Raw genomic sequence first — 26,719 nt, 5'->3', positions numbered from 1 at the left:
CATAGTTACTCTTTTATACTTGTTTCTTTTTCTGAATCCAATACATGAAATATTATTGCATGGAGATCAGAACTTGAATGCAATTATAAATGTGGTCTCCACCAGTCGTGGGAAACATGATATTAATCAGGGATCTAATCTGTCTCTGGGGAAAAGGGCCTTTGTCCACCCAAATAAGGGGAAGTTGAATGAGAAAGATCTTTCCCAGCAGGAGACCTACACAAATCAAGATTAGGTTTCCTTAACTTGTATAAGCTCAACATTTCTTAGCTCCCAACCAAGTGTTGACTGTGTTCAAATAACACTGATCTTCCGCCAAGCCAAGTAGTAGAGTTTAATAGTCCATGTGTCAGCCATTCAGTCTTGGACATGCCTCCTCCTGCCCGTCATTTTCCGGCGCTGGGACTTGCTCGTTCGTCCTGTTCTTGTGTTTTGGCCTCCGTTCTTTGTCCCTTGTTTGTGGTTGATCTGTTTTCTTTTCCTCTTTTTCTGAGTACGGGAATGCAGAGAAGCCGTGAGGGAAGAAATTCTGTGGATAAGAGAAGAAAATAATGGTTGTTTCTCAGTTTCAAAAAATAAAAGCTAGCTTTTAATTCTCAGGTTTATTCACCCTCACCTGCAGTATGTTCTTTGTAAACATAGCTGCTGTGATTTTCAAACAACCAGTAGTCCTTAACTTACAACCACAATTGGAACTGGAATTTTTGTCATTAAGTTGTTGAGGTCGTAAGTCAAATTGGACCTGATTTTACAACAATTTTTAAGCAGTTGTTAAAAAAATCACCGCAGTTGTTAAGCAAATCCAGCTTTCCCAGTGGGTGTTTTTTGCTGGAAATTAGCACAAAAAATTGCAAATCGTGATTAATGTGCCACAGGATGTTGCAACTGGTCATAAATATGAATCAATTGCCATGCTTCTGAATTGTGATTATATGACCTTGGAGATGGTCATATGTGCAATTATATTTTTTTTCCGAATCCCTTGTGTCTTTGAACTGAAATGAAAAGTTCATTAGTCAAGGGTATTATACTGGTTTATTCAACAGCATTATAGTGGTTTATTCAAGAAATCATGATTATAAACACAGCTCAGAGCTATATACATACATCCAGTTTTAGGATCTTTAAATATTTAAAGACAATTCTGAGCTCTAGAGACAGTAAGCAGATAAGAAAAAAAATAGTCTCCTTGGACTAATTCTGACTTGAATGTTCTGTTATTTATAGAATTGCCAATCCTCTTCTCTTCTATTTTATTTTTACATGCATTAAAAAAAACGATACATCTGAAATTCTCTGGGCAGATTATAAAAATTAAACAAAACAACACTATTAAGAAATAACAAATCAATCCATATTGAGTAAATAAACTCTGCAGCAATACATTTAGAACTAGAGGGAGAACAAGAACTGTAAAAAGAAAATCCCAATATATTTAAAAGGACTAAAAAAACTAGCTCATTTGCCTAGTGGGAGAAATATATTTACATAGACAAAGGGGTAGGTATAAGAATATTTGTATATTTTCTAAAGAAAGTATGCTATAAGAACCAGCAGTGAGAAGACTCTTCAGTCACAATTCTTCCTAATTCAGCTAGTAATATCTTTAATAACACTTTCACATAATCCTCTATGCCCTCCTCCACCTGACCGTATCATACGTACCTCTACTTTTTCTTTATAACATAACTTGACAGCACATCCCATGTGTCTACTCAGAACAAAAACTCTTTAAATTCAACTGAGTTTGTTCTCCCTCAATGTTAGAATAATCTCTAAGCCAGGGATGTCTAAACTTGGGAACTTTTAAGACTTGTGGACTTCAACTCCCAGAATTCCCCAGTCGGCTGAAGTCCACAAGTCTTAAAGTTCCCAAGTTTGGACATTCTGAATGGTTTGGTAATTAAAAGTAAGGCACACAATTGTAATACCTCTCAGACAGAAAAGGATCTCTTGCTTTCTTAGGCAATGTAGATGTATTCACAGTGTCTTCTCCTTCTGGGTCAATATTTTCATTCTAAAAAGAAGGCATGTGAGTTAATAAAGAACACCACAATAAAATCTAGACATGCAACTAGAAACATGATTTGATTTTCTAAGCAAAATATTAAAATTTCAGATTAAATGTTAACACTTTAGATTAAAGAATAGTAGCAATCAACACCAAGACCAAACGTGTAGAGCCAAAACATGGCATCAATCATTTAACACAGTGGTGAACTATAATCCATAAATTACGGTTCAGAATTTGGCTTCTAGTTGGAGTCTGGAAAGCTATTCCCTTCTATAAACTTTGTGAATAACAGGTCAAAAGACATATTCAAACATAGTACTAGGATCTTGCATATTTGGATGCACAAATATATGTATGTGAGAAATGTGTAGTATAGCAATAGCACTTAGACTTATATACCGCTTCATAGTACTTTACAGCCCTCTCTAAGCGGTTTACACAGCATATTGCCCCAACAATCTGGGTCCTCATTTTATTGACCTTGGAAGGATGGAAAGAAGACTCAAGCTTGAGCGGGTGAGAACTGCTGGCAGTCAGCAGAATTAGCCTGAAATACTGCATTCTAACCACTGTACCACCATGGCTCTTGCATAGTGATTAAAGTGTCAAACTATGGCTGTAGAGATCACAGATTAATACCCACTGAGCCATACTCCTCACTGAGGGATGCTGACCAGTCTTGGGCTCTTCTTCCAAGCCTCTTTTTCATATTTTATTTTTGTGCCTCCCAATCAATATTGATTCCTGATGATGGTCTGGACTAGAAACGTAAAATCAAGTTATTTCCCAACACATCTTTGGGTGAGGTAATGGGATAGCACTCCCAAGGCAGAATTGCTGCACAATTTGAGAGTCCTCCTGGACCCAGGGCACCTCCCAAATGGACTAGTGTTGTACAGAGTATATGGCTCTGCCATTGGTGATTCAGAAATTACAACTGGTCCAAAACGTAGGAGCTTTGATATTTATAGATGTACCATGATCATGGTTACAACATAATCACTGCTTTGCAAGTAGCGCTTGCTTATCAACTTCTGACTGCAATTCAAAATCCTGGATTTCACTGATAAAGCCCTTTATGGCACATGGCTGGGTTAATTAATAAACTAGCTATTATGATAGCTGCCCATTCCACAAAATCCAACAGAAAGGGTGTGCTTTGAGTCCCTTCAAAGAAATAATACTACTTAAAGGTTGTATGAGGAAGAATTATAGAGGCACACATTCCTACGCTTCGGAACAGCATGTCCTGAGGTCTGGACAGCCCTGGATTTCTGCATGACTTTAAAAACCTGATATACTCACACACAAAGTAAGATGTTGGATGAGCCGTTTGAAGAAAAAAAAAAGGTTTAGGATGTTGAGATGTTTTTGTGCCATTTTATATTGCATGGTGTGGTCCTATAATTGTTGTTCACTTACACTTATGTTAGCCAGCCAGAGTTGCATTTGTAAGTTGGGCAGCCATATAAAAATTACATATAAATGTTTTTTTTGTTAAATTAACAAGTGAATAAACAAGTGAATAAAAGACAGATATATTACCTCAGTTAGCCCCAGCACACGAGCACCAGAAAGATCCAGGTCACTGATGGTAGTAACAGTGACCGTATGGTTTGGGTGATCATAGCTCACTGATTCTGTTTGAGATGTCACTAAATGTTCCAACTCATCAGCTTCCTCTGAGAAGATAAAATAAGTAGAGTTATAATTTAAATGAACACCTTAGGGAAGGAATTCTTTAAGTTTAGACTTTTCAGCCCTGTTACCATTACATTCTATTATTCCTTTATATATGTGGGTTTAATGACAATTGATGTCTCCACCTCCAAACTTTAAATTGGGATATTTTAAGAGATGATAATCCTCAAAGCAGGTTCTCTTGTTATCTGTATTTGGCACATAATAATCATTATTTACTACACAATTCCGCCAATGATGGGCAAGCTTCTTCAAGCTATCAAAAAAAAGAAAAAAAAGAACTCAACTTCTCTTTAGCCATATCCTGACAACCTTCTTTACCTTTTCATTTGCATCATTTACCCATGAAAATATTCTTTCATTTTTTAATATACTTTCTACAAAGTTATTATAACAATAAAATCTACTACAAATATACATAAAGAGAAGAGAAAGAGTTAATAATGTAAGGAAAAAGGAAAAAAGAGAAAAGTAGGAATAATAAAAAAGCCTTCCAATCTGCACTACAAATTTAAACAAATTTAGTGATTCTTCACCACTTACAATCATTTCTACATCTCATAATCACATTGCTTATCTATAAATAAATCCATAAAACATCATCTTTTCAGTCCTGGGTCAGCAGAAAGTCAATACAATAACATTTTTCTAAAGACTTACGTTGGCTTATGCAGTGCCAACAAAAAATCAGCACTAAATCTCTGTCTCCTTCCAACTGTTTGTAATTAATAGCAGTGGCCTAAACATAGTCATACTGAGTAATATAAAAAACAACACTTAGTTAAAGTGTGATAAAGATTATAGATTAGAAAAACTAATTCATTAACAGAGATCAAATGAAGATATGGTTTGAAACATGTTTCATATTCATTTAACCTTATTTTAGAGAAGTTGTATTGATCAGCCTTCTGTTCTCTAAGTTGTCATCTTATACATTTTGGGATTCCAGGCTAGCTTACATGTTCAACTACAACACTTACCTAAGGCTTCTTCTCTCTCCTTCAACATCTTCATGTACTCTTTATGTCTCTACAAGAGAAGCAAACAAATAGAGATTCCAAGAGTTTTCAGATCTAGTTAAAATTCTGCCAATGAGAAGTCATGCACTATTTCTTCCTATTATATACTGTGGTAGTATAGTATTTGCTAGAATTGTGGTACTGTGTGGTATTTCTATATCAACTTTCCAAAATCAATTTACTCTAAAATATTACACTATCAAAGCCTATGAGATCTGGAATCTTATCCCTTAAAATAAGACAATTTAAACCATGGTGCCCTAAGAAAAGCTCTCTTTTTCCCCACAAAATCTTTGCCTCAAAATATGAACCATACTTGGAGGTACTCCATTTTATTTCCAAGCACATACACTATATTGCCAAAAGTATTCGCTCACCCATCCACATAATCAGACTCAGTTGTGAGCAAACACTTTTGGCAATATAGTGTATATCTCTGTTGTTTAATCAAAAGTAAGGTCAGTTTAATTAGGTAATACTCTGGTATAACCTATTTAGAGTGGAGTCAAAATGGTGAGGGCAAGCTTGCTAAAATAGCAAGCAAATGTAATTTACATTTTTGGAGTATCAATAATAAAAGGCAAAAATGATGGCAGCTATCCAAAAGGTTTGAAAAAATTCCTTTTTGGAAGGAAACAGTTCTGCCTTACTTTTGTAGCTGTTGCAGCCTTCTATTTCCCTGACAGATCTCACATAAAATCATACCTCTTCTTTCATCTTCTTTTCTTCCTGCTTCAGTTTGCGCTTTATTTCCTCCAAAGCGGCTTTCCTCCTCTCAACCTTACGTTTGTGAAACCCTGTCAAGAAGTCCCTGGAAAAAATAAGCATAGTAGGCAGCAATATGTTAGGATTACCCTTCTGCCTATGGAATCGATATTCTACAAATAAGTTATCCTGCATGATCAGAAGGCAAATACATACAAAATGTTTATCTACATTCAAAAGCATAAAACGATTTCCCCATATTAAACATTCCCATGTAGATATCCCACGATGTAGTCATGATGCAGATTAGACTGGCTCCTGCAATACATTCCTTAAGAATCCAATTCATTTGTACAGGAAGAAAAATGGCAGAACAGATTGGATAACCATAAAGTATGGAAGCTAAGATTTTTTTAAGCCTCTCAGGGAGTAATACAGGTAGCCCTTAACAATTGCAATTAGGACCCGCAACTCCTTTGCTAAGGGATATGACTACCTGTTATCACAAGACTATGCCAGATTTATGTCACTTCCACTGCAGGCATAAAGTGAATCATCCAAGCATGACATCATATGACTGACCCTGCTAGCTTCTTCATTGATTCTGCTTGTTGGAAGCAAGTGTTTAGTTTTTAAGAAGAGCCTGAACCGTTGCTTGTCTGAAATGGCATAGGGTCTCCTGCTTGAGCAGGGGGTTGGACTAGAAGACCCCCAAAGTCCCTTCCAGCTGTATTCTGATTGATTGAAACCAGCTGTGAAGTTCACAAATGGTCATCCCATGACTGTGGGATGCTAGGACAGTTGTGTGAGGACCAGTCATAAAACTACTTTTTTCAGCACTTATATAGCGAAGCAATAATTAAATCTGGCAGTTGTTAACTGAGAACTTTTTATAATTCTGAATGTCCAGGTAGCCTTGTGTGATTCTGTTCCCATAAGTGGGCTAGCTTTTTTGGAAATGTAACTGTTGCCCATTACTTGCCATTTTATGTTAGCTTGTCTACACAATAGAGACAGAACGATAAGCAGACTTTCTTGCTCCATATTTCACTTCTCTATTTGCCTATTAAGCTGGAAAAAATCCATGTATGTTCTACTTGGCAGCACAAAGAAAACATTAACCCAGATAACTATCTGAACCATATCTGGATATCTATAGCTCAGATACGTCCATAAGCAAGAAGGAGGAGGAGGCAAAGACCAAGGGAGTAAGGAAGTAACTGTGAATATCAACCTCAAGAGAAAAAATTGGATCTCACTCTTTGAAGAGCTGGTTAAGTATTTTGTGGATTGTTTCTAAACTATGACACCCTTCATTTAGTTGATATTTCCCAGATGAAGAGGAGAGTGACTCCCATCACCCTCAGCCAGCATTAACCAGCTATTGAACAGATTCTGTAATTCAAAACGTCTGGAATGTAGGAAGTTGGGGAAAATCTATTTTGAACAGAATTCAGAAATTCTAACAAGTTGCCTTTTTTATAAATACAGGTAGTCCTTGACTTACAACCATTTATTTAGTGACTGTTCAAAGTTATAACAGCATTGAAAAAAGTGACATTTGACCATTTTTCATACTTATCACATGATCTTCCCCATGATCATGTGATCAGAATTCAGATGTTTGGCAACTGGTTCATACTTATGTCCATTTCTGTTTCCCAAGGTCCTCTAATCACCTTTTGCAACCTTTTGACAAGCAAAATCAATGGGGAAGCCTGATTCATTTAACAACCATGTTACCAACTTATCAATTGCAGTGATTCACATCACAGCTGTGGCAAGAAGTTGTAAAATGGTGCAAAATTCACTTAACAAATGTCTCTCTTAACAACAGAAATGTTGGGCTCAATTGTAATCGCAAGTCGAGAACTACTTGTGAATTTATACATGCTGTTGCACGTGTATACTAAAATCTACTAAGATAAAGCAGCGTTTTTTCACACTTGGCCACTGGGTGGGAACTCTGGGAGTTGAAGTCCACTCATCTTAATGTGACTAAGTTTGAAAAACATTATACACTAAACCTAAAACAACACGTGTCTGAATCTTGGGAGCAAGCATTCTGCTCGGCGTTAACTCTTCTCTCGCTATGCAAAGAGCCTCCCGGTAAATCCTTTCCACGCAGGGGGCTTCCGCGGGAGGGATCTGCAGTGCACATCGCCCAGCCAAAGGCTAGGCAGCGGTAGGCCTATTCGCCCTGCTCCTTCCTCCTCTCCCGCACTCACCGTCGACTCTTCTCATCGAAAGAGACGACTTTCCGGAGCACCGCAGTCCCATCGCGCCGCTCTTTCTTCTTCTTGCGGCCCATGCCGCCGATGACTTCTTCCGATTCTGCCGGCAGAAGAACAAACCAGCGCGCCGCCTCTTCCGTCCTGCCGTCGCCTCCTCCGTGAGTCTTTGCAGGAAGCTCCGCCTCTGCTCTCACTTTAATGAATCATTTTTTTATACTTGTTATATATATTACCAAGGTCTTTTTTTTAAAGCCATGCAATCGTTATACAACTTTTGAGACTGCCCGGCAGTATCCACACTCGAAATATTTTGGGGGCCAGGAACCTAAATGCGGCTGCCTCCCGAAGACAAATCTGTTTCTCCAATTCTTCCGCATGCTTCTAGTTAGCCAAAAAATGAGCAATATGATCATATGGATAGGGATATAGCTGTGTTGACATGGGTAGCTTCAAATATACGCCAAATCATACTATGATTGTGGTTTAGTTTTGTATGAGCCCGGTGTGGTTTGCAACCTATGATTTAAACGTGTGCTTCCATTTCTTTTAATAAATCATGATGGAGCAAATTGGGTTAGGATGAGGGGGAGGGGATGGGGATGGAGGGCATCTATAACTCAGTCTCTGTCATCTGAAGTTTTAAGTTTCAGTTTCTGTGGAACATATGGGTAGCTTGCACTTTTAAATGGTTTCCTGCATCTTTCATTTTATATCTTCTTCAGTATTTGCGTGTGAAACTGCTCTCTAAAGTTCACTCACTGGTACAAGCCACAATACTGATCTTGTACTTTTCTTATGGAAAAGAATAACAGAGTAACTGCATAAATAAGCAGTAAACAGGCTCCCTGGGGGAAGGCAGCAGGTAGATTGGGATCTAGCAATATTTAGACGTTAAGCAGTTTACAGAGTCAGCAGCAATTGTTCCTGTTGGCATCCTATATAATATCATCTCTCCTTTGCAAGCTGCATTGGTTACCAGTTGGGTTCTAAATACAATTCAGTGTTCTGGTTATTACCTATAAAGCCATGTATAGTATATTCAGAGGCCTGGAGATCTGGACCATTTATCTCCAATTGTTTCTGCCAACCTGGTTTCTTCTGACAGACTGGGTGTGTTGCAGTACCCTTTGTTAAAGATTGTCATCCTGTGGAACTGAGAAAGCATGCCTCCTCTGTCACAACCCATACACTCTAGAACAGCTTCCTCGCAAAGGTAAAGATGGACCCCTCTCTGTAGAATTTAATAAAATCTTGAAAACCTGGTTTTGATCTCAGGCTTGAGTTTAATGCAGTATTGCTGGGTGAGGGGGCTAAGGTGGTTTGTTTTTAAATTATTTGTATCACTTTGAAATCACTTTAGTCCAAATTCTATGGTTTTATGTACCTGTTTTCATAAATTTTGTCTTGATTTGTACATTGCCCAGAGTCTATCAGAATTATAATACAATTAAATGAATAGCTAAAGCTATAAAAAGGATCCTTTTCTAAATTAATTTGCCGGATACTATTGATCGTTGCATTCTACAATCTTGGGATGTAATGGATAGTCCGATTTACCTTCTGAACCACAATTTGTTTCCAGCTAAATCCAACCTCTAATTTTAAAAAAATCTCCAAATGCGATTCATGCCAATTGGTGACTGATTATAAATACTTTGAACTTATCAAACAAGCGGGGAAGTTACACCCCTATTGTTAATCACAGAGCAGTTTGCAAAGTGCTTAAACGTATGAGCTTGTCCTTTAGCCCCTTCTGAGATGGAAAATCCGGTTCTGTGGTTAATAGCTGTACTTCCCTTTAAGTTTACACCCACAGGGTTGGTCTTCTGAACTACAGCGTGTGCCTGTCACTTGAGCCTATCTAACACCCTTCAGCCTGAACTTGCTTTGGATTACAAAATCAGTCTATCCTTCAGGTTTTGCTCTGCAGGAACACTGACTGTTGTTTTCCTGTCACTCTTCCCTTGCAAAAAAGAAAAGAAAGGAAAAGCTACCTCTACATAAGTCCAGTCTCCTATACATGTGGAGGAGAGGGGAAAAAGTCCCCGGAGAGTTAAAAAGCAACTGAGAAAAATGGCTGCAGAAGATGAAAGGAATAAAAACCTCCTCCAGGAAGTTTCGAAGAGAAAAGAAAATGCCATGTGTGCAGATTGCGGGCAGCCGGGTAAATAAAGGGGAAAATGGTGGTAGTAGGAGAAATGAATAACTAGCAAAGATAGCTCTTGAAAACAGCAATTGCAGTAACTTAGAAAGAAATTCAGATGGCGAAATTATGCCTGGCATTTAGGGCAAGGAAGAGATAGTTAATATTATACAATTTCTTAAATATATCATGGAATACTGTGTATGCTATATATTGTACGTTAAATATTTTGTTCTACTAAGGATTAAGCATTCTATAACTCTGCAGATTGCAGTAGCCATCTAACACTGGAATGTGCTTGCTGTTGTTTCTGTGACTTTCCATTCAGTGATAAGAATCTATGGCAATCCCGATGTTGCTGAACATGGCCGTCATGATTGACCATGCTTCCGATGGGTGGTGGGATTTGAAGTTCAGCATCTGGGAGTAGTTAGGAGGAAAGATTGCTTCCACCACCAAAGAATAAGAGTGAATTCCTTGGAAGATAGAAATGAAGAATTGTAGCACTACTGTATGGAGAATTATGGAAGGACCAGGAAAGCATGAACTCACTGGACTTTTATTTAAGAGAAGGACTACCATTCAGGTAGAGACAAATATGTGAAGGTATCCAGTTTTTTGAGGTATTGGAGAAAAAGATTGATTTACTGGGAAAAAAATCCCCCCCCCCCAAATACAGGAAATTGATGTAATTAAAAAAACCTTAAGCATTGATTTGTTGGGGGCTGCATCCTGCAGATGGCATGTACATTTGAGGTTTAACAAACCACTTGGGCTGCAGGGCTGGGTGGACCTTTGACTTGGAACTGATGCAGGCCACATAATAAAACAATGGGATATTATGTAATAAAATCTTTTGCATAAGGTATTTTTTGACCTTCAATATAAACAGAAACAGCAGCGCACCGCTTTTTAATCCCATTTGCATTGTTTACAGCTTGGGTAATCTAGATCAGAAAGGACAGAAATGTAACCCATCATGCCTTTGATAGGACATGGAGTTAAAGCCTTTTCCCAATTCTCTGATATCACCATATTTTTGCCAGGCCCTTATGGGAGTTCCTGCAAAGTGCTAGGAGGTTGATCTGGGATTTTGATTTATATTAAAAATATTTGCAGAGGCTCGCCTCCTAAGGGTGGGTGGGTGGTTTAGAGGATTTATATTTTTATTTTGGATGGCACAATCTCACCCTTAAAAGTACCCCAAAATAGAACAGAAAAGGAGTTTTAAAAATTCTGCCCTATTCCTTTTATGATATCACAGTATTGTGGGGCCTATACACCTCCAAGCAGGACTCTGAAAAAGGCACCATGTCAGTTCTGGGCTGATAAATAACCGCGAGACATTAGGTTGAAGAAAGGTGTTGCAAGTCACAGTGACATATGAACAACGAACAGCAGTGATAATTAACTGATGGGTATTTGGACCTTAAGGAACGTAGGCTCCCTACAATTTATTGGGCTGAACGTCACAACAATCAGTCCATAGCCACTGATATTGTTTGATTCTGTTCAGATCCTTGCTGGGTCTCCTGTACTTTGGGTACTTTCATCTGTTGTGAGTGCTCAGAAATACACTACAAGATCCCTAACATAAGTGAAGTTAAATCAATAAAGAAGAGTTGCTGGGAGGAAAGCCAGATACAGGTGAGTACTATCCTGAGAAGTTTCTTGGCCTGCTATTAGTTTTGGTCATGGCACCGTCTTTTCTCTCATTGAAAGAAGCAGATGGCAAGAGAGGGAAAATTAAATTATGTCATAAGTTGCAGCAGCAGGGAAGGAATTATATACCCTGATTTTAGACAAAGAACAAACTCTATAAATTTTCAGTTCAGCTTTAACTGCAGCAGCTGAAGTCCTTTTATCCACAAATTCAGATATTTCTCAGATGTGGCTGTATCAGTGGTGGGTTTCAAAAATTGTGGGTGTGGCCTCCTTTGTGGGAGTGACTTGCCACCCATGTGACTGGATGGGAGTGGCTTGCTGTCCGTGTGACCGGATGGGAGTGGCTTGCCGCCCATGTGACCAGATATGAAATTATGAATTAGTACTTAGGTCGGTCCAAGTAGCTATTCAGAAGTTAGTGGTTAGAAGCAATCGTAAAGCAAGATATGGAATTAAAACCAGAAATATTTTGTTGGCTATTTGAAAGGGAGTATAATATATATTTAATTTTACACATGTTAGCAGCTGCTGGAATTGTGTTTGCATAACAGTGGAAAAACAGATATGTAAATGAATAAATATTACAATGTGCAGGAATAAATAAATTGACAATTAAAATCAAGAAGGCTTTGAATACTTTTTCACGTGGGATTGGTTTTAGCAATTGCCAACTAATGGAAACAGTAATTAGAAATCCAAAAGTATGAAAGAAAACACCAATTATGTAAGGAAAGGCCCCTAAAATGTATAAGGAAATATTACTAGATCATTATTAATGCATAGATAACTGCGGGACATTACACACCCACCAGTGGTGGGTTTCAAAAAAATTTGGAACCTCTTCTGTAGGTGTGGCCTGCTTTCCGGGTCCACCGGTAGAACCTCTTCTAACTGGTTCGGTAGATTTGACGAACCGGTTCTCTGGAATAGGTGTAAACTGGTAGGAACCCACCTCTGGGCTATATGCTAGAAACATACTATTCCTACAAGATCAGGGATATTGCTTTGCTGGCTGATTTTAGTTTCCTATAGTTCGTGGAAAGAGATAGTCAGTAATCTGGACAGACTGACAATTTGGGGCTGTTTACAGAAACTTAACTGACTAATTTGAAAGACTATTGAGGGTCACATGTAATCATACTGCTACAGACTACTCATGTCTTTGAGCACCATACTAAGCAAAAGGGTGTTGTGGTATAAGAACTCAGAAAAAGATTCAAGAAAAAAACCCTCTGAATCTCAGATGCTGTTAGGCCTTTGATATAGGAAAGGTCAAAAAGCAGGCGCAGCAAAGATTTTAGGAGTCTATTTTATTGTAATAAGGTAGAATAACAGTATCTTGAAAGCCTGTCCAGGTTTCTCTCTGTCCCACCTTTTCCTAAAAAAAAATTAAGACACAGTTACTTTGAGGTTGTTTTTTTTCCTTTCCTTTTTTTTTTTTTTTGGTGCCTTCTTGATTCCTGGCAACAGCTTGGAAGTGTCCCTGCAGTTTTCTTGGCAAGTGTTTTGTCATTGCCTCCTTCCTAGAGCTGAGACAGAGTGACTGTCCCAAGGTCACCAAGGCAGGATTAGAATTCGCAGAATCGTAGTCTCTAGCCTGATGCCTTAACCACTAGGCTAAACTATTCTTTTTTAAGACTGTGCAATCATTTCTGCAAGCCATCCTTTACTGGCTTGCTTCTTCCTTCCAGAAGGTCAGCTCTGCATTCCTTTACAGGCGCTAATTGGCAGGGAGAAAGTTTTCTACAGAATATGAGGATTGAGGATTTTTGGAGCTTTGGTAACTGAGATGTAGAAGTGCTACTAATGAAGATCATTTCTGTGCAAAGGGAGATGATTGAGAGCAATTGCCTTTCCTTGCTTTACAGTTTCTGGCCCAGCACGGGAATGCACTAGCCAAAGCAACGTATGAGGCTCATGTACCTGCTTATTATTATCGCCCATCTTACAACGACTGTCAGTAAGTGCTATAACTCTTGACTAGAGAAGGTATAGTAGATTGGGTGGTAGGCATTCATGGCTTCTCTTACCTGCTTTATCACTTACGGTGATGTCTCACAGAGTCCTGAGAGAGCAGTGGATACGAGCCAAGTATGAACGGAAGGAATTCCTGGAGCCAAAGAAAGAAGTTCTTTATTCCAATGGTAACAATTCTATGGTGGATTTTCTAGCTTTATTTAACTTTTATTTATGCAAATGTCTATGCCTTTTGTCTTAAGCAAATTAAAACTTGGGAAATAATCTTTCCAACAGTATGTTGGAAGCCCTGAGGCAAAGCCCAGTGAGAGCTGCTTAAAAATAATTGGACCCAGATATTTTAATTTTATACTGATAGAAACCTGAATATATACCGTACCTCTGCCCAAATGGAAAATAAGCCTGAGTTGTCGATTTTGCTTTTATATAGACTCCTGAAATATATTAGTGTTGTTCATATATAATGCTAAAGTACGATATATATATTTTTACATTGGTTTGCTGGATAAGCCATACTGCTCTGGATCACAATGAAGACGAGATAATGGATGCTGTCAGTTTCACATAAAATGCTATGCTCAAAGCAAGCAAATAAATTACGACTTCAATTTATGTGTGAAATGCACCATTAGGACTAACTTTCAAAACTGACTGTAGGACCTGTCGGAGAAGACAGGATGCTGCTATGTGAGCTTATAATATAGCCCGGGTAGCAAGGATCGGCAGGATGAGAGATTGTAAATTCAAGAGAAAGATTAGAGTTTGGTGGCAAAATATGTGGTTTGAGAAGTTGCCAGTTTCCATTCCTGGCATCTTCTTGTAGACTGATGAAAATGAAGCTTTGGAAATGGCCGGCCATCTATGTCTAAAATACTAGGCCAGAAGGTTCAGTGCTAAGACTGATTGCCACTGTAGATATAATACCGTGGTTTTGTTACTGTTTGCAAGCAAAAACCACAGAAAGCACATAGCAGCCAGTTTGGTTTAGTGCCACAGTAAAAGCTCCTTTGTTTTCAGAAGAAGAGTTTCACACAACTGCAGAAGGGAGAAGGCAATTGCAGAGTCCCAGAGATGGTGGTACAAGTGTGGTTAAAGCTGTCCCCACATTGCTTTCCGGAGGAATTAATATCAGCTCAAGCATTAGTTAATCAGGGTTTGGGTCTGGGTTTGAATAACACATTAAACCATATCCACAACAAACGCCACAATTGCAGAATGTCATTAAGTTTCTTATTTAACCAAAATGATCCAGAAGGCCAAGTTACCTTCCATGGTAGAGACAGCTCCTTATATTCCCAATGCTTAACCAATGCTACCATCAGGCATACAGTTCACTCTTCAGAAACCTCTTCCTTTTAACATGCCCATCAATTGTTCATAAAATGGTATCATCAGTGCTACCAGTAAAAAACACTTCACTGTTCTCCAACATAGGAAATGTCATAGTGCGACAGCCTGCAAAAATGTAACAGGAAAAATTCTAGCTCAGTAGCTGTGGTCTGTGCATGTTAGAAGATGTGAAATTATACATCAGAGGGTTTGAAGACTTTCTCATGGGGAGACAGGCAGAACAAATTTAGAAATAGAAAAAAAATAAACAGATTTTCCGCATACTTTACTGTGAAATGTCCCCAGTTGAATTGCTAGCACGGAATAAGATAATAAAAGTCCTGCCCGATGAAAAATATAAGCCAATGGTTCTGCCAGAGTTAAATGGCCATCTGGACAAATTGCTTATAGGTCCCACTTCATCTCAATTCTCCCTTTCCAAGGGAAGATCAAGGGGCAGCTATCCAGCAAAAAGGTATGGGAAAGAAGGACACCTGGAGATGTTTCTGCAGCAGGAACCTTGTGCTTTCACAAAACGGGGTGGAAAAACCCTTCATCAGAAGCTACCCTAGGGAACTGTTGCCAGTCATTTAGCTTGAGGACATCTTGGGTTTCTCTTCTGACTTCAAAGAAGCAAAAAAAGATATGTATCTTCTTTTGAACAAAAGGATGCTCCATCTCAAGAATTACCACTTGTACAGGCTCCTAAATAACTACAACTAAGGAATAGGAAGGAAAGAGGATCTCTTCCAAAATAGACTAGAGTTTAGAGTGGAGAAATAGAGGATTTGGCCTTGTTGAAGTTGATTCAATAGATGTAGTAACATGATGAGAAAGAGTTGTAGGTACACAACAATTTAGAATTACCGTATCTGGACTACCAAAAATTAAATGGGCAGAATGAGATACTGGTCGCTTGAATTTTTGTAGCTGAAATACTGCGGCGTTGTCGCCACACTGGTGGGCTGCTCATGTGTCCTTGCCTAATCAAAAGGAAAACACCAGACGAAATTCCTCGGGATGAGCAAAAGCCTCGAATGATCATCGAAGGGCTCTTTTATTAGAAAAAGTTAGTTACAGCGTCATCAAAAAGGAGCGTATCAAAAGGCATATATAATCACACATGGTACAAGTAAACTAATGAAAAGTTCACAGTATTCTACAAATAAACCAATAGAAAATCACATCATGGCAAAGGGTGGGCAAAGGGGGAACAGAAGGTTACAAGCTGCATGGCATTGGGAGGGGGAGAGAGGGAATAGAAAGTTACAGCACAGCATAGGGGGGAGAAAGGGCATGTGTGGGAGTAGCTGGCTCACATAGTTCTTGTTACATGAGGCTGCATAGTGAGTTATGACCGTTAGGCCAGAAAGATGTTTCTGGTGCGATGTTTTTGCATCCCTGTGTATGTGTGTTTCAGACAGCAGAAGCTGCCCTGCACGCAAACACCCGGAATGAATTCCAACAAAATACGTTAGGCCTAGTTATAGCTCCTATGAGCCTGTAATTGGAAGTTCTAGGACTATGAGAAGTTATAGGAATATATAGAGCTGCAGTGGCACAGTGGTTAGAATGCAATACTGCAGGCTACTTCTGCTGATCACCGGCTGCCAGCAGATCGAATCTCACCCGGTTGACTCAGCTTTCCATCCTTCCAAGGTCGATAAAATGAGGGCCCAGATTGTTGAGGTCAATATGCTGACTCTGTAAACCGCTTAGAGAGGGCTGTATAGCACTGTGAAGCAGTATATAAATCTAAGTGTTATTGCTATTACTATTATAACTCAAAATGGAAGTACCAAGCAGGGGAAAAGTTTAGGCCACTTGGGTGATTCTGACTTGATATCACCCTTCTGCCAATGTATATACAGACAATAACATTTGCAGCAACAAAATTAGTCTTAATGGGTTCCTTTGAATGTGGTTAAGCATATTGTCAGAAGCCAGTTGTAGTTTATAACCTAGGCTTTAGGATTTAATCTGATATTGATGATTTCATATACAGGTAGTTCGCACTTAATGACCAGTTGTTTAGCAGCTGCAGTGGACCCCAGAAAAGGTATTTACGACCTGGATTTGAAGTTCCAATGTTTGGAACTTCAAAAGTTTGTTCCTTGGTCATGTGATCACATTTTGGGCACTTAGCAACTAGTCTGAATTTATAGCTCTTTGCAGGGTCCTGCAGTCACATGATTGCAGTACACTTTTTTTTTTAATGCTGGTTGCTGGCAAAAAGCATCCATTGAGTATAATGGTCTTGCTTCACAAAAGCTGTTTTACTTAACAAGTAGTCAAAAAAGTTGTAAAATTGGATTGGTCATGTGAAGCCTCGCTTAAGGATGGGGAGAATTTAGGAGTGTAATTCCGAGCTTAATTATAACCATAAGTTACTTGTTTGACCCAGCCATTGTGACTTAATATATCAGAATTAAAAAGATTTAGCACAGCCAACACCGCAGCTTGCATTTTGTCTCCTAGGCCTGAAGGAAGGGATCCTGTGGAAACGAGGCCGGGATAATGAGCTATATCAGCCACGCAGATTTCTTCTGTCTGAGAAAGAGAGATGCCTGAAATATTTCGTCAAAGAGGATGTGCGTAACAACCAGCTTTTAAGGGATTCTTGTACGCAGAGTAGAGCCTTATTTAGGGTCAGAAAATCATTTGATTCTCTGGATGTCTCTACAGTTCCTTTCAGGGGTGGGATTGAAAAAATTTAGCAACTGGTTCTCTGCCCAGTTGCTGGGTGGATGTGGCCTTGGGGGTGTGGCCTAGTTGACTTCCTGCACCATGGCGGGGGGGGGGTTCATCCTCCCCAGACACCGGAGGCTTTCCTTGAGCCTCTGGGAGGGTGAAAAACAGGCTCCCCCAGGCTCTGGAGGCCCCCCAGAGGCCGGAAATAGGCCCATTTCCAGACATCCGGATATACTTCTGGTAGGCCAGTTTTTTGCTCTCCCAGAGCTTCCGTGCGGGCCCTGCACTTACCTAGCATGATGAACGGGCCGTGTGGAGACTCCTGGGAGTGGCGGGGTGAGGTGGGCGGGATCAGCCGGTCCTTGTAACTACCAGTTCAGCGAACCAGATTAAAATTAACATTCGGTTCGCCTGAATTGGTCCGACATGGCTGAATCACACCCCTGATTCCTTTTCTTTCTTACTGTCAACTCAGCTTCCTGCAAGAACTAGATTTTTTTTTAAATGCACTGGGGACAAAAAGATCTTTCCTTTTTTTAAAAAAAAATGGGTAAGGGCAGAGGTGAAACTTTGTAACGCCCTATGTCTATCCATTAATAGTGTACAAATAATAGCAAAGCCACTTTCTTCTCAGGCAAAAGAACCCAAAGTAGAAGTTAAAATCGACACTGTCAACGCCATGTTCCAGACAGAAAAGATGAGGCATTCCAATGGCTTGCAGATCACTTATCTTAAACATAACAAGACTCGCAACATCTTTGTTTATCACGAAGATGGGAAGGTATGAGGATCTGGTGTATATGTTTACTGTACAGCTATAGGAAATTATGGAAACAGTCTGAAATGTTGCTGCGATCTTAAAATGGTACATTTAAGACCCTCATTGGGGGCCAGATCATTCCTACTTCTTGTTTTTTTTCCTGTCTTCAACTCTTCCCTAGAAAAGACCTACTTGCAATGCAAGAACTCTCCATTCGTCATGACCTTTTTTATTGCCAGTAAATATATGCCTAGTTGGACGCCTAATAAAGAAATTCTCTTTAGATGAATCTTCCGCAAGCTTCTCCAGAGCATGGTTAAAATTTTGGCAGAGTTCTATACCTAACATATCTAAAGAGTGTTTTTCTCTCTCTTTTAATTCTTCCTTCAAAGCCTTTTCTTTGTGCCCATAATTAATTTAAGAAAAAGGAAGTACAGTTTGGCCCATATGTATTACAACAAATCTGTATTCTGGTGTATTCTATAAATTCCCTCTGGAATTCCCTATGGAGAGTCTCAATCATCCAGGTCCTGGTTCTCCCAAAGGTGTTTTTTTCAAGAGGCAACTGGACTTTCTTGTTTTTCTTTGAAGATGTTTTGCTTCTCATCCAAGAAGCTTCTTCAGCTCTGACTGGATGGTGGGAGTATCCAGTCAGAGTTGAAGAAACTTCTTGGATGAGAAGCAAAACGTTTTCAAAGAAAAATCAGAAAGTCCAGTTGCCTCTTGAAAAAAAGCACCTTTGGGAACTTCTGGAAGTTCTTTATACCAATCAAATAAATTCCATAGAAGTAAACTGAGAATTGTTTCTGAGTAAATCAACTTAAGATCAAGTTGTCAGTCATATTTTATTATTTATTGTGCTTTTTCTCTTCCTAGGAAATTGTGGACTGGTTCAATACAATCCGTGCTGTAAAATTCCACCACCTTAAAGTTGCCTTTCCTGGAGCTAGTGATCAGGAGGTTAGAATCTTGCAAAACTGGATAGCGTATTAACTAAATTATATTACAGATGACATGATTTCCTTATGACATAACCAATCTAATTATTTTCCATGAAATGGGATAGTCATATGTCTCTGGACTCATGCATGTTTTCTTCTCTGTCCAGCATGAATAGCTGGGTAAAATAACAATTCATGCAAATCTTTAATTGTTTAAAGTAGCTAAGGCATTTTCACAGATAATCCTCATAATTTTTTTTGCTGCAGCTGAAAACCCGATTAACAAGGAATTTCCTAAGAGAAGGTTATATGGAAAAAACTGGACCCAAGGTACAGCTACTTATTGCTATTTATTACTTTGTTGTTTTTGTTACCATTTACCCAAAAGAAGCTCCAATAGAAGAGAATATCTGTAGCTCAGGATTAAAATGTGAAATGATCTTGGTTATTTGCTTGCAGACACTCAACTAGATAACATCATCAGTCCTAGTGAGTATAATATTTGCTCCCTGCTTATTTACAGTAGCTTGCCCTGCCAATGTTGGGGTGTGTATAGTTTTCCCTTGGTAGTTCCTCGATTAGTATATTGTTAATCCCTGCTTATCTGAGTATTGGTTGCTGAAGAGGATGTGGTCTTGTTGTTTCCTTCTTTTCTTTTTCTTGTTTCTTTTGAATGGCATGTAAATGTGGCTTATTTCTCTGTGCCTATTACTGGCTGAAAGTCTGTTGATATATGAAAAGAAAGGGAGCATGAAAGACAGGAGTGCTCAGTGATGTACAATTCCAGATTTTTATAAAATTGACTTTTTTTTTCATTCAAGAAAGTGCAATGTTTTTGAAATGAAAAGCCACACATTATCTTTGAGCAGGATTATAATTTCATGCCATTCAGTTGTTGTCAACTCTTAATAACTATATAAGTAGATTTTTTCCATCATGATCCCACCCCCAACCTGGACCTTCAGCTCTTCCAATGGTGCATTTATTGCTACTGTACCTGTGTCTATCTATTTTGCTGCTGGTCATCCTCTTCTTTTTCATTCCACTTTTCTCAGCATATGAGCCTTCTGCAGAGCATTACATCTTTGTATAGGTGTCCAAAGTAGGATAATTTGAGCCTCACCTTTTCTTCCACAAGAACTCTTGAGTTGCTTTGTTCAATAAATCATTTGTTTGTTTAACCAGCCAGCCAAGAAGTATTGAAAATATTCGCTGGGATCTTCTGCAACATCAAAATTCAAAAGTATTACAAGACCCAGGCTCTAAAAATGGCTGCGCCAGGACTGAAAATGAATTCAATTTATTGATTAAATTCAACTTCCATAATTCACACTTAAGCCATACACCATGGTTATTTTAAGTCACAAAGTCCATTCTGATTTAGTATTATATGTGAAACCTTTATTGTAATGTCCTTGGAAAGATTGATTGGCAAATATAAAAAAAAAAAAACGAGCAACAAAGGTAACAAGTAAACCCAAGATATCCACTCTAGAAATTGACTCTAGCACAGGTTAGGAACTGAGGTTGTTTCTAATGCTGCTTCCAAAGAATGGCCAGGTGAGGGCTCTCTCCTCTTATAAATGTCTGTGGTTGGTTTTCACAGCAGAAGGAATGTTTCAAGAAACGCTGGTTCAGTCTAGATCACCGAAGGCTGATGTACTTCAAAGATCCCTTGGTAAGCAAGTTATTGATTTTGCTTTTCATCTTCCTGATTTACTCAGGTATTTAAATATATATTAGTCCAGCAGAAAAAAATGGTTGCTTGAAATAAAATTACGTTTATTACTTTTTGAACTCAATCCTGCACCTATGTTAAATTTCATATTTTTCCACTTATTTTTTTTGCATATCAAACCACTGTTAAAAGCAGACCAGACTGTTTCTCCTTTTATTGGTTTGTGTACTCTATATCAAGAGAGAAGAATTATCTCCTCAATTTATAAAGTTGGAACAGCCTTTCCCACTTCAGTGCCTTCAAGATGTGTTTGAATTGCATCTCTCTGACTAAACACCGAAGGTGTATGGAACACTGTTGCCTTCCCAACAAAGGTGGTTCCTATTTTTCTACTTGCATTTTTACATGCTTTCGAACTGCTAGGTTGGCAGAAGCTGGGACAAGCAAAGACAGCTCACTCCGTTATGCGGCGCTAGGGATTCGAACCGCTGAACTGCCAACCTTTCTGATCGACAAGTTCAGTGTCTTAGCCACTGAGCCACTGCATCCCCTTGTAAACAATATTAAGGGTGCTCAAAAGTTGTGACATATCTTGGGGATTGTAAAGGTATTTTGGTTACTTTAATATAATTTAGATGTGTTTGGTAAATAACTACATAGTTATCATAACTTTTTAACATTTTGTTTGCTTCATTTTGGGCACCAAAGAACATTTTTTTTAAAAAAAAACCAACAGTATGACTGTTACAGTGAGATGCAAAAGTGACACTGTTTTTAAATAACAATTTAAACTTCTCGCCAAAGGAATCATATTGGTCAATCTTTTCATTAGCTCACCAGAGCCATTTCAAAGGCTAAAAATGAAAAAAAAACTTCAGTCCAGGATTTTAGATCCAGAGTATAATTTCTTTTCAGATACATCCAAAACATTTTTTTAAAAATGCATTATTTTATTGTCTTTAAAGTAATGAAGGAAAACAAAACATAAAAATAAAAATGCATGTTGTCAAAGAAAAAGGAACACATTTTAAAATAAAGTAGGTTTGAAAAAAGATGATAGTTATAACATATTAGAAACATATGTACTTGAATGATTGCATTAGATAGCTTTATATAAAAGTATAACTGTTCACTGCTAAAATGATATATTATGGCCTAGCTACACCCCAAGCTTGAGAATTCAAAATTGTTTAAAAAATCTATAATCTATTTTTTTGGTGTATAGTTTAGCTTTACATTAATATATTGACAATAATATAATGGCCTTAACATGGAAGTAATTCATCAAAAGTTTCTTGTTTGTGTTTAATTGACCTCTCCAGGAATGCTTGAAGGGCTGTGAGTCCTTTTAATTACAAAAATGTATGAAGAAATGGTTCTATTATTGTTTCAGTTCTTCCAGCTGCTGCTTCTCTTCCTGAGGTTAGAGTGTTGTAGCTAAAGTATTGGCACATTTCTCCCTTCTCAGTGGTGTTCCAGGAGAACAACCAGAGTACTTGTAGGATTCACTGGGCTAGGGATTTTTTGTCTTTCACTATGTATGGCAAATTTAGACAGCATACTAAAAAGCAGAGAGATCACCCTGTCAACAAACAAGCATATAGTTAAGGCTATAGTTTTTCCAGTTGCAACGTATGGCTGTGAAAGTTGGCCATAAGAAAAGCTGGGTGCCAAAGAATTGAGGCCTTTGAACTCTGGTGCTGGAGAAGACCCCTGTAAGACCCTTGGACTGCAAGGCGATCAAACCAGTCAGTCCTAGAGGAGATCAACCCTGACTATTCTTTAGAATGCCAGATCCTGAAGATGAAACTCAAATACTTTGGCCGCCTAATGAGAAGGAAAGAGTCAATGGAGAAGAGCCTAATGCTGGGAAAGATTGAGGGCAAAAGAAGAAGGGGACGACAGAGAATGAGGTGGCTAGATGGAGTCACCGAAGCAGTAGGCGTGAGCTTAAATGGACTCCAGAGGATAGTAAAGGACAGGAAGGCCTGGAAGAATGTTGTCCATGAGATTGCGATGGATCGGACACGACTTTGCAACTAACAACTTTTGCATCTTGGGGCGAAGGGAAGGACGCGACAAGCGGGTATGCAAACAGCAACCTTTATTGTGAACAGAGTAACTTCGATTCAACGTGGCGTGGTTCGCGCCAAACATTTATACCCCCGGGTTTGAACGAGGAGCCAATGGGGCGTCGAGTAGCTCGACCTATCAGGGCGAGGATTGAACCGGCTCCGCCCGGGAACCAATCAGAAAGGGAGTTCTATTCCCGCGCTTGTATTTCCCGCGCTAGTATTCAACAACAACAAATGAGTTATATTGTGTTTGGGTGGAGGGTGCACAAAGGGAGGCTCAGCCAATCTCATTGTACACATGTTGTACTCTGACAATAAAGGATTGAATTGAATTGAATGGACAGTATTCTGTTATAAGTTATAACTATAGTCTAGAATCCCAAAATGACTTGAAGGCAGATATGTTTGTTTTTTTTCCTTATCCCATGCAGGATGCTTTTGCTAAAGGTGAGGTTTTCCTGGGCAATGGGGAACAAGGATATAATGTCATAAAAGGATTGCCACATGCCATGCAGGGTCGGTTCACCTGGAAACATGGCATCATTATTGTAACTCCTGACCGCAAGTACATCTTCACCTGTGAGACGGAGAAAGAGCAGGAGGAATGGAACGCTGTCTTCAGCCACGTGATGGAGCAGCCCATGACGCCCCAGGAGTATGCAAGTGAGTTCCAAGAGGATATTTTCATTCTATTCAGCCATGAGAGATTGAAGACAAGGCTCCCCCTAGGATGGTTGCTGATTTTTTTCTTGCCGTTCCTCCCCTCCTGACTTGGTAAATTAAAAAAAATGAATTAAGAAGGAAGGAGTGGCAAGCTAGATTGAAAACTATGTATCTTTGTCCATGTGTGTGTCTCCACATGCCTTTTAGTTAAGGTTGTGTTAGATAAACTTCCCGTTGGTAGAGCGAGTACATTCAGCGAAGCGTTGTGAGAGTTGTGTTGGAGAATACACAAACCAGCATACAGAGATACTGCAGTTTAAATAGGCTTTTACTTTTGTGAAATAGAGGTATTAGAGTCCATCAAACAGACCAAGTCATACACGGATAAGACAGTCAGTCATCAACGTCTTTCAGTTAAGGGATAATCCAAATAACGTAGTCCAGTATCATATAATTAGTTCAGAATTCAACATTTGCTAACAGTTGCAAAACTTACAATAGCTCGCGGCACTCAGATCAGATCAGCCCAGCATCTAACAAAACAGAGAGAGCCAACAGTCATTCTGGCTCCCTCTTATGACCGATTGAGGAAAAGAGCAACCAATCACATTTTACAGTATGCTTTAAAGAAACAGGTACAACATTGTTACAAGATTTATATATTGCCAACCCAACCGTTAAGATTATATTCCTAACATTCTCCCCTTTGGGTAGGACAATATATAAATCTTACAATCTTAATCAGTATTCCTCGCAACAATGTTTATGCTTTATATTACCTTGGGCCTTAGTAAAGCAGTTAAGCTCAGATCATCTCTAGGTTCTAAATACAATGCATAATGCATCATTGATTTCTGTTGACTGCCTTGACAAATCTATGTAGTTTTATTGACAAGATTTGGGAAGTGGTTTTTCCATTGCCTTTTTCCTAGGACTGAGAGAGTCTGGCCCAAGGTCACCCAGGGAGCTTTTTGCTTAAGAGGGAACTAGAACTCACAGTCTCCCAGTTTTTAGCTTGATGCCCTATCTAACACACCAAACTGGCTCTATGGTAAAGTGGCAACCTCTAATAATATTTTAGGGCTCAAATGGACCTGTAAGCTTAATGGGAGACTACAGCTCAGTGGGTTATTATTAGAGTATGCCAATGTACCCAGAAAAAGGACCAAGGTAAGCAATGGCAGTAGGGAGAAGCAGCTAGTATTTTGTCAAACTAATGTTTTGTAACTGGTTCTGTCCCCTATGGAAGCTATTTTAATATTGCAAGATTGTCCTTGTGTTCTGAACACTTCAATACACCTACCCACCCAATGTTTCTCAACCTCAGCAACTTTAAGATATATGGATTTCAATTCCCAGAATTTCCTAGCCGGTGTGTTGTTTGCAGAATGTTGTGAGTTCATGCATCTTAAATAGTTGCTGAGGTTGATAAACTCTGCCCTGACCCATAAGAACAGGAAGGTCATTTAGGTAGATTGGGCAGATATAAGAGTTGAACAAAAGATGTTCTGATCCATATCCAGGATTTTCCCCACCATTTAATGCATGCATGTCACACTACTTATATTGCTTAAATCATGGGTGACAAACTCAAGGGCCACAGGCTGGATCCAGCCCATGGGGTGGTTAGATCTGGCCCATGGGGCCATCCTGAAAACAGCGAAGGACTGGGCCACGGTGCCTCTACAAGGGAAAACAGAGCTTGGGAGGGGAATGTGTGCCCCGCCCGCTCCATTTTCACTGGCAGAGGGTTGGAGGAGTCTGTTGCAGCCAAAAACGGAGCTTGGGAGCCCATTTTTGCTGCCAGAGTGCTCGGGCCACCACAGGCACCCCCAACACAAATGACATCAAGTTGCCCACACCCACCCCAGCCCCGGAGGTCAAGCACAACCCTGATGTGGCCCTCAATGAAATCAAGGTTGACACTCCTGGCTTAAATGATTATGCTTTCATTAGGCAATAGGATCTCTAAGGTAAAGGTAAAGGTTTCCCTTGTCCAGTTTTGTCCAACTTTACAGGGTGGTGTTCATCTTCATTTCTTAGCCAAGGGAGGAAGCATTGTCTCAAGAAGCTTCTCTGGTCATGTGACCAGCATGACTGTATGCCAAGGTGTATGGAAGTTTGTTGGGTAGTAAAATGCAGATGTTATCTCTTGCTGCCACCAGGGACTGCCCACAACCCTTCTAGCTTGTCTCTTCAATCAATAGGACTAGAGCAGTAATTTTAAAAGAAAATATGCTCAGCAATAAAATAAGTGTAAATATAGAATTGCAGAATTATCCCCCCTTTTGTTAGGTCTATTCATGTTTGCCATAGTAGATTTATAGCAATAGCAATAGCAGTTATATACCGCTTCATAGGGCTTTCAGCCCACTCTAAGCGGTTTACAGAGTCAGCATATCACCCCCACAGTCTAGGTCCTCATTTCACCCACCTTGGAAGGCTGAGTCAACCTTGAGCCGGTGAGATTAGAACTGCTGAACTGCAGATAGCAGTCAGCTGAAGTGGCCTGCAGTATTGCACTCTAACCACTGTGCCACCTCGGCTCTTATAATATTATAATATAATATAACATATTTTCTTTTCTTTCTTTTTAACAGTTGAAGCTAATTTCAGGATCAAACATTAACATCTCTGAGGAAGAGTGAGTCGCTGCTAGTTTCTGGGTCTATAGTTTTCGGATACCACAAAGGAAAAGACTTTCTGGAGTCAAAGCAGCCCATGCATTCGTTCAGAGCTGGAAGAAGTGTTGAAAGAAATAAAATCCATTTAGACAGCCCTCTGCCAAAATACTGCTGGACAACTGGCCCTCAAAATCATTTTGACTCTGAATTACACTTGGTATAGAAATAAGCAGCACAAAGACTGAGGTAAAGTAGCTGATGGATGCTACTGCAATGCCCTACAATGAATTGAATGGTTTGTTTTGCATTGACCAAAATGTGCATATTCCCACCTAGGGTGCTACCACTCCTTGCTGATGATTGGCCACTGTTTGCTCTCCTTGTTTGTTATTATGATAGAAGCAAAGCAAATTCTGGAAGAGGAAGGATCATTAGCTTGGAAAGTAAGCTTTGCACACTTCAAAAATGGTTTGGAATTATCTGTCTTTTTTAGGCTACCA

General features: G+C 39.2%; 2 protein-coding genes across 5 annotated transcripts; one reads left to right on the top strand and one right to left on the bottom strand.

Annotated features, from left to right (window-relative positions):
- On the bottom strand, positions 1-9,725 carry NOL12 (nucleolar protein 12). The gene is made up of 7 exons (XM_087723171.1): positions 9,668-9,725; positions 7,668-7,866; positions 5,440-5,545; positions 4,696-4,744; positions 3,560-3,696; positions 1,932-2,017; positions 1-529 (listed from the first exon to the last, which is right to left on the bottom strand). The coding sequence occupies exons 1-7, from the start codon at positions 9,693-9,695 to the stop codon at positions 358-360; spliced, it is 777 nt and encodes a 258-aa protein (XP_087579297.1). The 5' UTR covers positions 9,696-9,725; the 3' UTR covers positions 1-357.
- On the top strand, positions 8,357-26,524 carry LOC106544382 (arf-GAP with dual PH domain-containing protein 1). 4 transcript variants are annotated; one of them, XM_087723168.1, is made up of 12 exons: positions 8,357-8,886; positions 9,649-9,837; positions 11,333-11,463; positions 13,350-13,441; positions 13,543-13,625; positions 17,266-17,378; positions 18,113-18,259; positions 19,115-19,198; positions 19,447-19,509; positions 20,786-20,857; positions 23,364-23,595; positions 26,196-26,524. In XM_087723168.1, exons 2-12 carry the CDS (start codon positions 9,747-9,749, stop codon positions 26,222-26,224), a joined length of 1,137 nt encoding a protein of 378 aa, XP_087579294.1. In that variant the 5' UTR covers positions 8,357-8,886; positions 9,649-9,746; the 3' UTR covers positions 26,225-26,524. The 4 variants fall into 4 exon arrangements, with proteins under 4 accessions (XP_087579294.1, XP_087579296.1, XP_087579293.1 ...); XM_087723167.1 differs by lacking the exon at positions 8,357-8,886 and having other exon boundaries at positions 9,464-9,837; XM_087723169.1 differs by lacking the exons at positions 8,357-8,886; positions 11,333-11,463 and adding an exon at positions 10,145-10,402 and having other exon boundaries at positions 9,761-9,837.
- Positions 26,525-26,719: the final 195 nt, after the last annotated feature.

The sequence above is a fragment of the Thamnophis sirtalis genome, unplaced genomic scaffold (genome assembly GCF_051295495.1).
Source record: "Thamnophis sirtalis isolate CommonGarterSnake01/CBP01778 unplaced genomic scaffold, rThaSir2_p1.2 scaffold_9, whole genome shotgun sequence".
NCBI classification, from domain to species: Eukaryota; Metazoa; Chordata; class Lepidosauria; order Squamata; family Natricidae; genus Thamnophis; species Thamnophis sirtalis.
The sequence above is the reverse complement of the archived record's forward strand: the minus strand, read 5'-3'. Positions and strand labels throughout refer to the sequence as shown.

What these genes read in the sequence shown, in the direction of transcription:
- NOL12 (XM_087723171.1), bottom strand. Translation starts at nt 9,695, where the DNA reads ATGTATAGGAGACTGGACTTATGTAGAG. An exon ending in GGAGAGAGAAGAAGCCTTAG is followed by an intron (nt 3,697 to 4,695) that starts GTAAGTGTTGTA and finishes TTATCTTCTCAG; the next exon opens with AGGAAGCTGATGAGTTGGAA. An exon ending in GTGTGCTGGGGCTAACTGAG is followed by an intron (nt 2,018 to 3,559) that starts GTAATATATCTG and finishes CCTTCTTTTTAG; the next exon opens with AATGAAAATATTGACCCAGA.
- LOC106544382 (XM_087723168.1), top strand. Translation starts at nt 9,747, where the DNA reads ATGGCTGCAGAAGATGAAAGGAATAAAAACCTCCTCCAGGAAGTTTCG. An exon ending in GGGAGGAAAGCCAGATACAG is followed by an intron (nt 11,464 to 13,349) that starts GTGAGTACTATC and finishes CTTGCTTTACAG; the next exon opens with TTTCTGGCCCAGCACGGGAA. An exon ending in TTTATCACGAAGATGGGAAG is followed by an intron (nt 18,260 to 19,114) that starts GTATGAGGATCT and finishes TTCTCTTCCTAG; the next exon opens with GAAATTGTGGACTGGTTCAA.